A 16,298-nucleotide genomic window follows, 5' to 3' on the forward strand; every position below is an offset into this window, starting at 1 on the left:
TAATGAAAGTTAAAGGAATCCAGTCTAGCTGAGTTCAGTTCCCTGGGGCCTCCCCAGTCTCTTGAGGCAAGAGCTGGCTTTGCAAGGTAAGGATCCACTATCAGCGTTGGATTTCGGGTGGGGGTTGAAAAGGAGCATGACTTTCAGCCAGGCTCAGTGTCTAGGTTTCTCTTAGGTTTTTAGTCCCTCCTCTTTTTCCTTATTAACTTCTCAGTCCAACAGAGATCCAAACTGCTATAGGATGGTGTGCTCAACTATAAATCTATCGTTTGCCTTCCAGTTATAATCCTGCAGGTTGTGGTGGGGGTGGAGCTAACAAGGGGCCAGGATGACACTTCCATTCAGCTTTCCTGTTCTTTACAGTTTGCATGGCACTTTAACACGCCTTCTTGTACCTATCCTTGAAAATATCTGTGCCACCGTATATGCAGGGTTATCAACCCCATAAGCTGTCATGGTGGTAGGATGAGCAGGGGCGACAGAGGCCAAACCTGGATATCCCCTGAAGGTATTTGGAAATATTGAGAGTGTGTTGGAGGGCTGGGACTATGAGGTTCACTGGGAGCTGATGGAGGGTTTAGACATCTAAAGTTCGGGGCGGGGGGGGGGGGCGGAAGTAGAGAGAAACTGTCAATCCTCAGAAGCACCTTAAAGCCTAGGCTGGAGGGTGGTCTAAGAGAGTCGGACCCGGAAAGTGAGTGGGGATGGGGGGTGTATACGGTGGTGGTGGTAGCCGAGAGCCCAGCTGCAGAGATGAACAAAGCGGGCGCTGTGCAGGCGGGGGCGGGGGGGGGGGGAGGTGCTGCTATGGGAAAGGGTGGGTGGGGGGGACCTTGGGCTCCGGTCCCACAAGGGCGTCTCCTCAGGCTGGCCGGGCGGACGGGACGGGGGACGGGGGCGGGGACTAGCGGGGGGTGGGGGTGGGGGTGGGGTGGGGAATGGGGAGGCGGGACCCGCTCGCTCTCCTCCTACTTTCTGGGCTCCCAGGGAAAAGCAAGAGTGTTCTCCGGAGCCTGAGGCCTCAGAGGCTGAGCCGGGCTAAGGAACCGGTGTCCCCCTCTCCCGCCGAGGTAAGAACGTTCCCTCTCACTGAGCCTGCGAGTCCTGCTAGCTGCACTGCTGGGACAGGACAGGAGGAAATCCCAGGGGCCTGGCGACAGCCCTCAGATCAGCTTTGGGCTGGAGAGCCCGGAAGAAACCCTTAGAGGAGGAGGGGGTGCCTCAGGTGAGTGCATGGGAGCGCCAAGGTTTTTCTGCAGAATGGGCTTCGTTGCTTTCCTGGGAACTCCTTACTCTTGCCCTCCTGAGCCGCTGCCCGCGCCGCCGCCAGAGGGGGCCCTCGCGCTCCACCCCTCACCCCCTATCCCACTCTGGAAGAACGAGGACCCTGTCCCTTCGAGTCTCCTGCGGGAACCCAGGCAGCCCGGCGATACTCCTGGGACTCGTCCGCCTGCCCCCCACACCTCTGCTCTTCCGCTGATAGAAGGACTAAGAGCACTGCACCAGGAGCGAGGGGGTCCCCTGGGGCATCTCTGCTTCTGTCCCGAGCCGGGCCTCCTTTAGGGATGGGAAAGGGATGTTAAGTAGGGCTCGGAGGCAGTAGTATCCGGGAGCGACTCGTGGGAGTATCAGTAGATAGGTGGCACATCTGGGGCCTCCCGGGCCCTCCTCGGAGGACCCGCATCTTTAGGGGTCCTGGAGGCTGGAGAGGGCTGTGGGGTCAGTGAGTTCCCGCTTGGTCTGGATTCGAATCCCTTGCGGAGTTCCCCGGGCCGAGGCTGAGCCAGGTCATCCGGGCTCCTCTGGGACTGGGAAGCGCGGGCGGGAGGGGGCCCGGGAGGGGCCGCGGGGTTGCCGAGGCGCTCGCTGACTCTTCCGCCCAGGCTGGCGCGAGCGGCGGCTGGGCCGGGAGAGCGCGCCGCCCGGCGGGGGACCCAGGGCGCCGGGGCGGGGCTGCATTCTGGGCCCGTTAGCTCAGCGGTCCCGAAGCCTCCCGGAGGGCTGACTCATCGGACCGGTCACACACAAACAAAACTCCCCACCACGTCAGGCATCCCACGAGCAGACACCCTCGGTGCCCCACCAGGCACCACCCACTCACCCTTCCCACTACACAAGCCACGCCGACACCCCTGTCTCTCTCTGCAGTTACACGTGTGGGACCCAAACATTCCTAGACCTCTACACACTCTACACACACGCCAAGCACTCTCAGGAGGTCCACATTCACACTTGCGGCGTCCCGCGCTCACGCCCTTCCCCGCGCACACACCCTTCCCCGCGCACACGCACTCCCTGACACGCAGCCCCCACGGCTCACACCCATCACATACTCAGTCCTCACGCATGCAGCTTCTTACACACGCGCTCCCTTCAAACACGCACCTCCCCTCACACACACAAATGCTACACAAGCGCCCCCCCCCCAAGCTGCCCGCGAGGAGCCGGCGGTGTCTGGGGGCCGCCCCTTTCCCCCGCCGAGCAAACAAGCGGCCCCTTCTCCCCGCCAGGCCAAAGAAAGGCCGCTTGTCCAGCGTCAGCGGCGGGCGGGGCGGCCCGGCAGGCGGCCCAACACTGCGGCCTTGTCCCACCTGGCGGCCCCAGGGAGGGCAGCGCAGGGCGGCGCAGGGCGGCAGGGCTGCTCGGTGCGGAAACCCCACTCTGTCCCCCGGCCTTGGAGAGCTGCCCTTTTCCGGCACTCCACCTCCACCCGGTACACGCTAAAATCACACCTCAAACTACAATGGTACCTCGTCCTGCCGCCTCCTCCAGCCTGCACGCCTGAAGTCGCTCCCCACTCCTGGGTCCCCTGGCTTACCCTCCGGCCCCCTCTTTTCCTCCAGGGCTCTGCCTCTCGCCTCTCTTCCTCCCCTCCCTGTCTCCCCCGCCATGGCCCTGGGTACCTTCGACTGCTCTCCTGGTCAGTCACCCCCTTTCCTTGAGGACTCCTCTGTCCCCAGTCTCCCCCATCGCCTTCGTCCCTTCCCCATCCCTTTACCTCTCTGTCCCTGTCTCCCCTCACTTCCGCATCCCCCAGACTCTATCCTGTTTCCCACCTTCTTCCCTCCTCCCTGTTCTCTGCCCTCAGTCTTCCCTCCCCAGCTCTCCTTTTCCTTCATTCCTCAGTCTCCCTCTTTCACTTTTCCCTCCAAATCCCTTCGTGTTCCCTGCCGCCCGGTCCCTTCGCAGACTCCCTCGATTTCCTCCTCCTGAAGTCCTCTCTGCCCCAGACCTTTATCCACGCCTTCCCCAGTCGCCGTCCGGCTCCGACGCCCCGCCCGCCGAGCTCCCGGCCTCAGTTTCTTTTCCTTCCCGGCTCCTTCCTCTGCCGGCGGCCCTTCTTTTAGGGCGGATGTGCGCCGGGCAGGCGAAGGCGGTGGCTGCCCGAGAGGATCCCAGCTCAACCCCGCAGGCCTCGGGCTACAGCTATGCGACGCTCGGGGCGAGGCCTGGGCTGGCGGCCGCGCGAGCCACAGGTGAGGCCCAAGCGGGAGCACCCGAGCAGGGGAGCCGCGGGGATTGCTCTCCGGGGTTGGCCTCAGACCTGGACTTTTCGTCTGGAGCCCAATTTGGAGCCTGGACTTCCTCTAGTGCCTCTTAGTTCCAGACTTTTCCGGCCGCTACCCGGGCCTCCCACCGCCCTCGTTCGGGTGCCAAGACCCCCGAAGCAGTGACTCCAGGCCGTCCACGCGGCGCAGAGTGCTGGGGACCGGGTGGGGCTGCTGATTCCCCGTGGCCTGGATGCCCGCTCGTTCGCGCTGGGGTGTGTGTGGGGGGGCGAAACACGGTCACTTGCGGGAGCCTGCGCCTCGTCCCCCACCGAGGCCTCGAGACACCCCGACCTCTGCTACCCTGCGCCCCAGGAGACGATTGGGTATCTGCCCGTGGCGCGGGAAGTCCACCGAGAGCTGGGTCTGACCGCGGCGCTTTCCCCCAGTGTCTTCTTCCCCAGAGCAGTACGCGCACCGCAGGGGCCTTTTTTTGGCAGCGCGCGGAGTAGGGTTTCCCAGAACCGCCGCGGAAGCCGGGCAGGGAGAGCGCGGTAGGTAATTACGGCCCCGGGGAGTAGGCAGCCCTGTGGGACGGAAGTGGGTCCTCCAGTGGGGGGCGCTCCGGCGCAGCCCGCTTTGCCCTCCAGGCCGGGGGCGGTGGGGGGTGGGAGAGAGGGCGCCCCCCGGTGGCGGCTCTCCCGGCAGCGGCGCAGCCCTGGGTCAGATCGCCGCCTGAGTGCTGGGTGGCTGGGCTGGTGTATCTTTTCCACTTCACCTGGATTAGGTTTCAGAGCTGGGGCCACAGCCTCACGCCTCCCAATCTCTACATCTTTTCTTATCTTCTCGGTCTCTCTTACACCTCTCTCCTTATCTTTCCCTCTTCTCTCACCTCCTTATTCCCGTCTCTTCACTTCTCTAATCACTCTTGTTCCCCATCAACTTCATTCCTTTACAGTCTTTATCTCCACTTGAAATCCTTGGTGTAAATAAACAAACACACCCACTGCAGCCTCATAGGGCGATAGTGACAAACTTGACAGGTGAAGTAACTGAAGCCCAGAAAGGTGAAGTGACTTGTTCAAGGTCACGAAGCTCATATTAACTACTGGCATGTCCGTAGTGCTTTGCACTTCATGGAGTGTCATTTGATATAATACCTGAAATCCCAGACAATCTTTTGTTTTTTTACTAACAATTTTTATTGAGGTATGATGTTCATACCATAAAATTCACTTAAATTAAGTGAACATTCTATGATTTTTGGTATATTTACAGATCTGTGTAACCATCATCACAAATAAGTTCTAGAATGTTTCTGTCACCCCCAAGAGAAATATGCCCATTTATAGTTACTTCCCATTCCACCCCTAGTCCCAGGCAAACAATAATCTAGACAATCTATCTTTTTTCTCTAAATCATTATTCCAGGTGTTCTCTTGTGGTGCAGGGGGTTAGGGATCTAGTGTTGTCACTACAGCAACTTGGGTTGCTGCCGTGGTGTGGGTTCCATCCCTGACCTGGCAATTTCCACGTGCTGTAGGTACAGCTCCCCCAATCCCCAAATCATTATTCCAGTTTTTTATTTTTAGTTTAGACCCACAGCATGTGGATGTTCCCCAGCCAGGGATCGAACCTGCACCACAGCAGTGACCCAAGCCATAGCAGTGACAACACCAGATCCTTAACCCATTAAGCCACCAAGGTACTCCTATTCCAGTTCTATAGAGATGGTCTGACACTCAGAAGTTAAGTAACTTGTCCAAGGTCTCTCAGCTAATAATAAAAATCAGGGTTAGAATTTAAGGTTCTTGGGAGTTCCTGTCGTGGCTCAGTGGTTAATGAACTTGACCAGCATCTATGAGGACGCTGGTTCGATCCCTGACCTCATTCAGTGGGTTAAGGATATGGCATTGCTCTGAGCTGTGGTGTAGGTGGCAGGTGCAGCTAGGATCTGGTATTGTGGTGGCTCTGGTGTAGGCCAGCCACTATAGATCCAAGTGGACCCCTAGCCTCCACATGCTGCAAGTTTTGCCCTAAAAAGACAAAAAAAAAAAAGACAAAAAAAAAAAAGAATTTTAGACTCTTGCATTCCAGTCTAAAGCTCTTTCCTAAATGCTGATGCCTTTCCTTCATTATTTCTTGTTTTGTTTCTCTTACTCCCTCTTTTATATAAACTTTCCATCCCCCACCCACTGCCTCTTGCCTCTCCTCCCTTGGAGAATGCTGAGGGATTTCCCTGAGTCAAAGAAGCAGTACAGCAGTCTCTGCCCCTGGAAATTCTTCCCCCTGGCCAGATCTCCTGGGGAGGTGCCAGGCCAACTTGAGCCTTAGTGTAGGTTAATGGCCTTAGCCTTCCCTCTTCCCAGGCCGACTTGGGGTGGGCCCCAGGCCCTGTTCCGGCCTCTTTTCCGCCAGCTCGGGTGGAAATGGTGACGGAGGTGATGCAGTCCAGGTCCGGAAGGGTGGAAGCTGGGAGGGTAAAATTAGTAACTCTATGGTAAAGGCCTTTGAGTCTCACTGCCAGGGTCAGACACTCCTTGGAATGCTGGCTCCTGCCCCACTTTCTCTCCAAGTCCCTTGGAAGAGAAAGTGGAGGGGAACCCTGACTTCCTGGGTCTCCTTCTTTAACTTCAGTCACATTATTTTCAGCCTCTTCACATTTCAGCCACAAATGGGAAGTTTCTCACTTTAGCAAGCTGGCCAAGGGACAGGCATGTAGGCACATATTAATATGCAAAAGTCCTTCCTCATAGTTCTCAGGTACCAAAACTGTGAGCCAGGGAGAAAGGGATGGAAGGGAGAGAAAGGGAGGAAGCATTCAAGTTCTGGTTCTGGCATCTGTTTGACCTCTGTTTCTAAGGACCTAAGCTTCCTATCGCACCAAATCAGGTTAAGAACTTGAGAGTCGTATATTCCAGAGTTAGTCACCGGTGAGTTATTGTTTTGTTTTGTTGTTTTCTGATTGTGTGGGGGTAAGATTGCTTTCTGGGGAAGAGAGGGTTCAGGAATCAAGACAAAAAGATGGCAGGAGTAGTTGCATTTTCCCCGTGTGTCTCCTTTAAGAAAACATCCTTCTGAGACCCCCCCCCCCAAAAAAAAGAGAGACAAGGGAGAAGAGGGGAAGGAAAGGCTGCGGGAGGGAGCTCCTGCTCAGCCCTGCCACCCACCTGGGGCCCTCTGTCTACCAGTGTCTCTGAAGGGGCTTCCTTGGACTCACTTCTCCCACTAAATTCAATTTTCCCCACTCCGCTTGTGGCTCCAGATGTCCGAGGGTCCTCAGCTGACAAGGCCTGGGTCCTGGGTGTCAGAGACAAGAAAGCACAGAGTTACAGGTTGGGCCCTGTAGAGCTTTTTGTGCTTCCTGTGTGTGGCAAGGGCCAGGGCTGGGGTGACATCCACGCCTTGGCTGGAGCTGGGGCACCGCCTTCCCCCAGGAAGCTCCCGAGCTGCCTCCACTTCTCCCTCAGCAGGAGTGAGCTGAGAACGATGGTGACTGGGCTGCCCTTGGCTGGAGAAGCCAGCTGCACAGTCTACTCCTTGCCCTTTCCTGCCCTGGCCTCCCACCTCACCTGCTTTCTGCTGTGTTCACAGGAGCTCTGGAGCAGCAGGACCATGGACACTCTCAATAGGAGCCAGGTGGGCCCTGGATGCAAGACCCAAGCTACAGTGCAGGTGAGTGGGGTCAGAGCCATGGGCCAGAGAGCTGACGGTGAGGATGGGTTGGCTCCTCTTGCTACCTCTAGGCCCAGCCTAAAGATGAGAGTGGCAGTACCTCTCTGCTCTTCCCCAGGTCCCAAGCCTATTAACAGCTGAGTCTGTAGCTGAATTAGGTTAATTGGTTCACCCAGAAAATACCCTTTGAAATACCTTTTTTTTTTTTTTTTTTTGGTCTTTTTGTCTTTTTGCCTTTCCTAGGGCCACTCCCACGGCATATGGAGGTTCCCAGGCTAGGGATCTAATCGGAGCTGTAGCCACCGGCCTACGCCAGAGCCACAGCAACTCGGGATCCGAGCCACGTCTGTGACTCACACCACAGCTCATGATAACACCGGATCCTTAACCCACTGAGCAAGGCCAGGGCTTGAACCTGCAACCTCATGGTTCCTAGTCAGATTTGTTAACCGCTGAGCCATGACGGGAACTCCTGAAATACCCTTTGAAGCAGTTTACAAAATGACCCTGAGCCGTATCTCCTCTGCGATCCGTGTCCTGCCCTCTCTTGTAATTTTGTTTAACTGAGGCCAAGTGGATTGCCATGGACAAGTCTACAGGGACAAGTCTTTTTTTTTTTTTTTTTTTTTTGCTTTCTAGGGCCTCACTCTCGGCATACAGAGGTTCCCAGGCTAGGGGTCCAATCAGAGCTACAGCTGCCGGCCTCCGCCACAGCCACCGCAATGCAGGATCTGAGCCGTGTCTGCGACCTACACCACAGCTCACGGCAATGCTGGATCCTTAACCCACTGAGCAAGGCCAGGGATTGAACCTGCATCCTCACGGATACTAGTCCGACCATTTCTGCTGAGCCACGATGGGAGCTCCCTTTAAGGACAAATCTTGATCAACCGTCCTCTTTGTATCTGTTCTTTGACCCAGCACCTCCCCATTCCCCTTACTTTCTCCTTGTTTCTGTCCTAATATAGACAAAAGGGGCAGTTAAATCAGGACTTGAGATAAATCCAGTGGGACTAGTTAGTGGCCTCGATTCAGATCTAATTTCAATTTAGCGGAATAATGCTCTGTGCAAGATTTTGTGCTAAGCCTTTCGCCACCCTCAGAGCCCTTTAGAGAGGGCAGTGCTGGAGAGAGTGCTCCTGTGAGTGGGACTAGGGTGGTGAGGTGCCAGCCTGGAGACTCTCATGATGCTCATCCCCCACGTCCGCTGCCTGCAGAAAGGACCCTTGGACCTGATTGAAACAGGCAAAGGGCTGAAAGTGCAAACGGACAAGCCCCATCTGGTGAGCCTGGGCAGTGGGCGGCTCAGCACGGCCATCACCCTTCTGCCGCTGGAGGAAGGTGAGTCTGGAGGGGCAACTCGCCTGCTACACCTCCATCCTTATGCCATTCCTGCCCTGGAATCCAGGCCTGTGCTGGGGCCCTCCTGCTCTCTGCTGGCAGAGTTTGCCTCCCTCAAATGGGAGCGTGCCACCCCGCCCTTGCTTGCTTGCTTCCCCTGCCTGTGCCTCCCTAGACCGCTGCGCTCTTGGGTGGCTAATCTGGCTCCCTGACTAGGATTAAAGATCAGTTTAGAAATAAGGAGGACAGCACTGAAAAAGGAGAGCACATGGCCCTTGGCAATCAGTGTGGCCAAGAAGAATGGGCACCCCACTCCAGGGCCATGCCTGGCATGGGAGAAGGTGCTGGTAGAGATGGAGAGAGGGGAGTGGGGCAGAGTTCCCTCCGTGTCTCTCTCTCTCTCTCTCTATCTCTCTCTCTCTCTCTCTCTCTGTCTCTCAGCTCCTGCCCTTCCTCTCTTCTCTCCTGGCTGCACTTGTTGCCCGGGTGATACTACATTCTCCGCATTCTCCAAATACCAGTCCCGGGGGCTCTGCCAGGGGGAGGGGCTGTGCCTGCAGAAGTCTGGAGAGAATCTGCCCTGAAGAGAGGGAGGGAGGGCGGCGGGCAAGGGTTGCAGGTGGCAGAGGGAGGGAGGGAAGAAGGAGAGAGGGTGAGTTGGAAGAAAAGGGGGGGCAATGGAGGAGAAAAAGGCTTTAGTGAGGGGGGATTGGAGGGACTAAGCTCCCCTTCCCTCTTCTGTCTGTGGATCCTCTGTGCCCACTGGGCCTTCCCATCTCTGGGCCCAGAGAATTTTCTCCACCAAAGAGCTTCTACCCCTGATTGTCTCCACCAGGCTCAGGGGCCCCAGTGGGTGGCCAGTGACTGTGGCAATAGTTTCCAGTGTGGCCTCTTTGCTGGGTTGGGTCCCCCCTGCCTCCTCAGCTTGGACCACCCCCTGACTCAGTTTGCTTCCTGTCTTCAGGGAGGACAGTGATTGGCTCTGCGGCCAGGGACATCTCACTGCAGGGTCCAGGCCTGGCTCCAGAGCATTGCTACATCGAGAACCTGCGGGGGACCCTCACCCTCTACCCCTGCGGCAATGCCTGCACTATTGATGGGCTCCCCGTCCGGCAGCCCACCCGGCTCACCCAGGGTAAGGTCTGACACCCTGGAACCAAGGGAGCCTCTGTTTAAGAGCTTGTGCACAGCAGGTGCAGGGGAAGCTGGCCATGGTGGTTGCCATAGTAACTGCCTTGAGTGGCCAAGTTGGGGGCGGGGTGCTTGGTGCATGTGGATCAGGTGTGTTGGGAAATCCCTCCAGTATCCAGACTGTTCTCCAACCTGCTTTTCTTTGGTCACCCCCACCCTGCTTCCCACACCACGGGCAGAGAAGAGGTGCTGCTTCCTGCTATTAGAGGGCATGCGGTGTGGCACAGTGGTCGCTAGTGGTCATTAGGGGACAGCAGCTGCAGCAGCAGTGAGGGGAACAGTGGCATGGATGCCAAGAGGGAGTTGTTTTGAAAAGCTGTTGAAATTGGGACGAGCAGGACAATGGGGATGGGACAAGGGCAAAGTCTGATGGCAAAATCTGAGGACATAACCCCTCCAGTTGACAGTGGCTTTGGGGTCATAAGTACAGTTACCACCTGTTCCTCAAAGCAACAGGCCATTTTGTTGTGTAGAGCAGCCCTAAAAACTGGGCTTCTAGTTACTCTGGTGACCAGGCAGATAAAAGGTTGACCCAGGTAGCACTCTGGTGGACCAGTTGTGTTTGCCCTGGGCATCAGTGTATACAGTAAATCATCATATTAGGGGAGGTGAGAAAAGCAGATTCGGGTGGGAGTAGAGGATGAGTGCTTTGGACCAGGCCTGGCTCTGAGTAGAAGGACTGATGTCTTGGCATTTTCCGGGGACTCTTATGTCTTACTGCTGGAAGCTCCTTTGCAGTAGAAACCCCACTCACTCCACTATTTCTCCCCTCCTTCTCTTCATACCCTTTGGGGTCTCTCCCTGCAGAGCTGATCCAGGAGATTTCTGCCTTTGGGAGTGTGTGTGTGGTGGGGGGGACAGCTGGCTTCAGGGAGGCAGGTCCGCTAGCAGCAGCAGCAGCAGGCAGGCCCTGGTCTCTTCCAGGACTTCTCTGACTCCAGATAAGAGGAGGAGCCCCCATAAACTGGGGCTTTGGCTGTGATGCCATCTGGCTCCTGACAGTCCTCTTCACTCTCAAAGACAGCACCTTCCCCAAGATTTGGGGACATGGAAGTGAGCTATTAGGGCAGCAAGCAGAGGCAGGGACAGAGTGCAGCCCCAAATCCCTCACGTTCACTGGCAAGAATGTTCTTCCTCTGTCTTGTGAGCAGAATGGGGGAACTGATGCTCTGAAGGCCTCTCTTGCTCAGTCTTCCCAGTGCAGCATTTAGCTCCCTGAGCAGAGGAAGGGCCTGGGCCAAGATGGGCTTCTTAGGCATTTCCTGTGGCCTGAGTGACCCCCAACTCCTTCCCAGCCAAAAGCCCACCCTGCCAAGTATGTACCCTCCCACTTTCTCCTGACCCTAAACCCCTTTCCCTTTGGCTCCCTCCCACCCCTATAGCTGCCTTGTCTAGGCTCGCCTGTCTCAGAAGCTTGGCAGCCTGGGGAGGGGTAGGCAGAGGCACAAAGGAACGGGTGTTCTTCTCCCCAGCACTACCCCTCCCCTGGGCTCCAGGAGCTGAGGGTTTCCTTGTCTCATCTCTGGAGCAAGGCACCAAGCCCAGCCCTCCCTGGCCCCACTCCGGACATTCTTGGGAGTGCGTTTCCCTGGAAACTGGGTGGCTCGGGGGTGCATGTGCTATCTCTGTGCGTCTGTGTAACTGGAGTGTGTTTATGTATCTCCGGATGTTTGTGACTCAGGGCTTGTGTATCTCTGTGTTTGTGTCTTTCCTTGTGTTTATGGATCAGAGTGTTCAAGTTGGGGGCAGGTCGGGGTGAACACAGGACTATGGTCCCGAAGTATCCCTGTGTGTGCTCCTGCGTGTATATGAGAACTCACTGGCCACGTGCCTCTCTGTGAACATATGTGCAAGAGGATCATTTTCCCTGTTTTTTTCCCCCAATCTACCCTTGTGGGGGGGACCCTCCTCTTTGAAGAACAGAAGGCTACCCTAGAAATAACAAGAACCCCTCTCCGGCTGGGCCAGGCCTTGGATGCATCATTCTGGGCACTGTGCCCAGCCATAGGCAACTTGGAGAGGCACACGTCATAACGAGCAGAGTGGCAGTGACAGCCTCTTCCAGCAGGAATCTGCCTGGGCCAGGGGTGAGGGGAAGCAGGCAGAAAACAGATGCCAACCTTGAGCTCGAGCTGTGGACATAGATAGCAGCCTGAAGTGAGGGAGCCGGAAGGATCCTGATTCCAGTCTCATGCCTGGGTATCTTGGTACATCCCATGCTGCCTTCTCTCTGCAGAGCAAGAGGTGGGGCTGGGAATAGGACCAAGGAAATGAGGAGGAATCTCAATCTGGGTCTAGCCTGCCCCGCCCTGGGACCACATCGCCAGACCACATGAAAGGTCTGGGAGGGGACCAAGTGGAGGAGGACCAGAAAGCCATGCCACTCAGGGTCCAGGCTGTCTAGACAGAAGGTCCCCATCTTCACCCAGCATTCGCTGCCAGCCCTTGTCTCTGCGTCTCCATCACTAACCAGGCCCCTCGTTGGTGGGCAGGGGCTTATGTGAGGGCTGGAGGGGAGGCTCCTGGAAGGTGGCTGCAGAGCCAGGATTTCCGGGTTATCTAGTGGCCTCCCTTTGGGATCCAGGGCACTGAGCCTCTTTCTTTTCCACTCTGCTGTCAGTTATTCCTTCTGAAAAATGGGAGTGAAGCCTCCAACTGACCTCTGTTATAAGACTGATAAAGATCTTGACTAACAAAGCTCAAAGGAAGGAGAGAAAAAGCGAAAGCTCCTAGCTCGCCACGTCTCTGTGCCTGCCTCCTGCCCTAATTCTCCCTGGCGGGCATCCTCCGTGTCTGTCTGGGTCTGTCCAGCTGGCCGTCACAGTTTCCAGACCGATGAATCACATTTCCTGAGGACGTTTTTTTTTTTTAAAAAAGCCTCCCCCTATTTTGCATTTGGCCCTATATGGTTTTCCTTTTTCCTTCAGAAGAGAAATAAGCTGCATGCGTACACACGAGTGCGTGAGTGTGTGTGTATGTGTAGTATGGCAGTGTGGGTAGGTGTTCAACAAGGGTGAAAAAATCATTTGACTCTTTCTCTAAGGAGGTTGATTCTGGATTTCAGAGTCTTTCCGGGGACTGAGTGAAAGACTCTCTGTGCCTGAGTGAACGTGTAACCAAGAGGGAAGCTGGCGCCTGTGTGGTTGTGTGTTTGAGAACAAGCGTGTGTGAGAGAGAGGGCATGTTTAACTGGGGTGTCTGTGTGACTGAGCAGGTGTTGGCGTATATGTGAGAGAAAGTGTGTGGGGCACACAAAGCACTTCTGAGAGAACGCAGTTTTGTCCCTGAAGGTTCTGGTGTCCAAGAGGCTAGGTCCCTGAAATGAGAGGACCTTCCTGGGGCCTGGGCTGGGTGGTAGGTGCTTGCCCGGCCCAGAAACTTGGCCGGACCCTGGGGGCTCCAGGGACCATGGCACTGTGTTTCCTGGGTAGGAAGGGCACCTTCTTGGGCACCTCCGCTGGGGCTGGCACAACTGGTGGTTCCAGTGGGGGTCATGGGGTGAGGTGAGCTGCTGGGAGTGGGGGAATGGGGCGTAGGGGGCAGAGGAAGAGGTGTTTGGGGTGGAGATGGGGCCATGCTGCTCACTTTGCTCAGAACACTGCCTGGGCCTGAACTCCCACGTGTCACAGTGGCAGACTGAGGGCCAGAGCTGGATCCAGGGACCTTGCTGGATTCCTGGGAGCTTCACTCTTCTCTCTAATAGATGGAGCCATGGAATGTCAGAGTTTAACTTCTGCTGCCAATGAAGCCAACCTCTTCACTCTGTTGATAAGGAATCAGGCGGCAGGAGGGTGTGACTGGCCCAAGGTGACCAGCCAGCCAGGGGCTGGGCTGGCCCCATCCTAGGCTCTGATGACTTCTAACCACAGAGGGCTCTCAGTGGAACCCCACTTCTCCTCCCGTCTGCCTCCAGGCTCTTCACCCTCTGGCCTCCGTATCTACCTCTCAGCTTTCCTCCTTCGGTCATCTCCCCTGAACCTTTCCTCCCTGCCCCACTTCTCCACCTGACCGGCGCTCCGGAATCCCCGGGCTCGCTCCCTCCCCGCATCCTCCCGCCCCGCCCCGCCCCGCCCTCTCCATCCCGCTCCCCTCTCTTCTCCTCCATCACTTCCTCTTCCCCTCCTCCTCTCCTTTGTCCCTCCCTCCCTGGCTCCCTTCCCCCCGCCGCCGGTGGCCGGCCCGCCCCTCCCCGGGCATTGGTGGCTGCTCACCGCCGGGCTGCTCGCTGCTCCGAGCCCGGAGCTGGCGGCACGGGAGGTCCGCCCGCCCCCTCAAAGGCCCGGGGCGGGCCGGGGACCCGGAGGGCCCGAGCTAGCGGGGACGAGCGGTCCGGAGGTCCGGATTCGGTGGTGAGTCCTGAGCCCCGGGCCAGCCGCAGCCCGGCAGCCGGGCGCCGAGCAGCTCAGCTGGGAGGGGCGTGGAGGGGGTGGGGAGGCGCGTGAGGAGTGGGATCAGATGGTCGGCCCGTCTTCGGGAGCTGAGGCTGGGAGACCCGATCGTGCATAAGCCCTGGACATTGCTGAGCGAGGCGTCTGGGCTTGGAGCCGCTCCACAGCGGGGCAGACTTCATCTTCCTCAGTACTAGGTGGTCCCCTTCGTGGGACCTGCCTCTGGATGGGGAAAGGGGTAGAATAAGGGGGGCCTGTGTTATGGCTAAGAGGGGTGTCCGATGGAAGGGACCGAGACCCTTCCTCCGGTCTTCCCCTCACCCGGCCTCCTTTTGGCCAGTTCATTCCGTCCGCGTGGCCAGCAGGGCAGTGACTGTGGCTCTGAGTGTGTAAGCCCATATGCCTATTTCTATATCTGTGCGAGTGCATGTTTCTGAGAGTGTATGTGTGAGTCAGGATGAGAGTGTTTGTGTGTAATGTTTTCTCCCCAGTCTCTCAGGGATAGGATCCACCCTCTTCTTTGCCCTGTTTTTTCCCCCTCCACTTGTGTAGTTCCTCCACCTACCTGCTCACAGCTGGGCCCTGAGCCCCTTTGAAGTGTGTGTGTGTGTGGGGGGCATGAACACGACTTTGCCTGGATGAGAGGGGGTTCTTGGGTTTCCTGAATGGGCATGACCTGTGGAGGTGTGGAGCAGGAGTGGACAGAGAGGTGGTTTCTTCCCAGAAATAGGCTGGCCAGGCCCCTGGGCACATAGGACCTGAGTTGGGGCATTGCCTGGGGCCCCTGAGTGCAAATAGAAAGTTAATTTGGGCAGGAGCTGGGCTGCAATCAGTCCTGCTGCCCTCCTGCCCGCTCTATTAATACAGATCCAGCTCTGCTGCCTGGCATCACCTATTTATAGCCCCAGAGGCAGCATAGCCACACCCCTTGTGCAGAGGAGGGTGAGGGGCAGAGGAGGGGGCAGGGAACTCACAGCTATAGGAGCTAGACTGAGGGTCCGTAGGTGCCCACTGGGTGGGCCTGGCACTGATGCGCTGGAATCCACCCAGACTCCCCACCTCCTTCCCAGTCTGGACTGTTCGGTCAGACTCCTGTTCCACACCCCCCCTCCAACCCCATCAATCTAGGGTTGAGTAGGTCTGTCTAGACCCTGCGAAGTCATCATTAATTAGCTTGTTAAATGGCTGAAAGGAGGGGGAGGGGAATGGCCGGGCTCTTTCTGAAACAGCTGTGGTTGTAATTAGGTGGACGGTGTGGCTGGCTATTATTTATTCTGGTTATGATTGCTCTAGGATCAGCTCCTCTGATTGGTGGCTTGGCCGGGAAGGCTGCTTCCTCTCCTAACCACCCATCAGCCTTTGGAATTGTTGGTGCCCGCCTGCCTGGGAGGGCCTGTGGGTGTGCCAGAGAAGTGGACGGTTTTGTCTACTATGTTATCTGCTATGGGCTTCTCAGCCTGCTAGTCCCCCATCTATGGCAATGCCCAGGGTTCCTGAGCTTCTCAGTAGGGGGCCTGCCGAGGTACCCACATGGCCTGGGATGCCCCATGCCCTCGTGGCCTGCCTAAGCTGCACTGTCTCAGCCTCCAGGAATGTAGATTTCCCTGTGAGTCTTAGCTCAGACTGGCATGAAGCTTGGGGTGCCAAGTGGCACCAGATTGGTTAGACAGGGGCCAGGGGCCAAGGGTGTGGACAGATTGGAAGGGTGGATGGAAGAAAGCACCAGGGCTCTGGCTTCTCCCAGCAGAGCATCTTGTGCCGATGCCCTCTAGCACTTGCATGGCCGGGAAGAGGAGCTCTGCCAGCCAGGCTTAGGCGCCTGTGGGCACACCTGCTGCTGGGCACACTCCTGGTGCCCCTGGCTACATTTTCTGGCTCCCACATACCCTCCCCGCTCCATCCACACACACTTCCTGGGCAGGACTGGGCTTGTGTCTACTGCCTGGGAATGTGCTTGGCTGAGGCCGGGCCCATTGGCCTAGGCTTGGCCGCATTCCAGGGGAGACCAAGGGGCAGGAAAATGTCAGGCCAGAGAGAAGGGAAGCAAATCCTGGTCCCCGCGGGGGCATCTGACTGATCCATGGTGTTTCCCTGTCCCCTGTCTCAGAGCTTTTTTGAGATCCTGGAAGTTGATGCTTCTCAGACTGACTCTTCCACTAAAGTGCAGATAGATGGATCACGGATACAGGTTTAGGGGGAAGCACATGGGTGTCCA

The 16,298-nt window shown here is 57.1% G+C and overlaps 2 protein-coding genes and 1 long non-coding RNA gene across 52 annotated transcripts in view; 2 read left to right on the forward strand and 1 right to left on the reverse strand.

Moving 5' to 3' along the window:
• Window positions 1–16,298, forward strand: part of IL10RA (interleukin 10 receptor subunit alpha) — a 926,736-nt gene that overhangs the window by 592,724 nt on the left and 317,714 nt on the right. The window lies entirely within an intron of this gene.
• Window positions 971–16,298, forward strand: part of PHLDB1 (pleckstrin homology like domain family B member 1) — a 47,335-nt gene continuing 32,007 nt past the window's right edge. For 23 of the 50 annotated variants that reach the window (XM_084976250.1, XM_084976252.1, XM_084976254.1 and 20 more), the window contains exons 1-4: window positions 3,348–3,476; window positions 7,083–7,163; window positions 8,381–8,504; window positions 9,469–9,639. In XM_084976250.1, the coding sequence (XP_084832376.1) occupies window positions 3,429–3,476; window positions 7,083–7,163; window positions 8,381–8,504; window positions 9,469–9,639 (424 nt within the window). In that variant the 5' untranslated portion in view covers window positions 3,348–3,428. Of the gene's footprint in view, window positions 1,226–3,347; window positions 3,477–7,082; window positions 7,164–8,380; window positions 8,505–9,468; window positions 9,640–13,876; window positions 14,045–16,298 lie in introns of those variants that run through there. The other 27 variants (XM_084976287.1, XM_084976289.1, XM_084976291.1 and 24 more) reach the window with 2 other exon arrangements.
• Window positions 5,387–11,890, reverse strand: LOC146399880 (uncharacterized). Its single transcript, XR_014815414.1, has 3 exons — window positions 11,816–11,890; window positions 6,709–6,788; window positions 5,387–5,524 (listed from the first exon to the last, which is right to left on the reverse strand). It is a non-coding gene; the product is annotated as an uncharacterized LOC146399880 (long non-coding RNA).

The sequence above is a fragment of the Sus scrofa genome, chromosome 9, assembly GCF_054392235.1.
Source record: "Sus scrofa isolate SSC_HxYL_T2T_F1_AM1 chromosome 9, Sscrofa_HxYL_maternal_Yorkshire_Landrace_v2.0, whole genome shotgun sequence".
NCBI lineage: Eukaryota > Metazoa > Chordata > Mammalia > Artiodactyla > Suidae > Sus > Sus scrofa.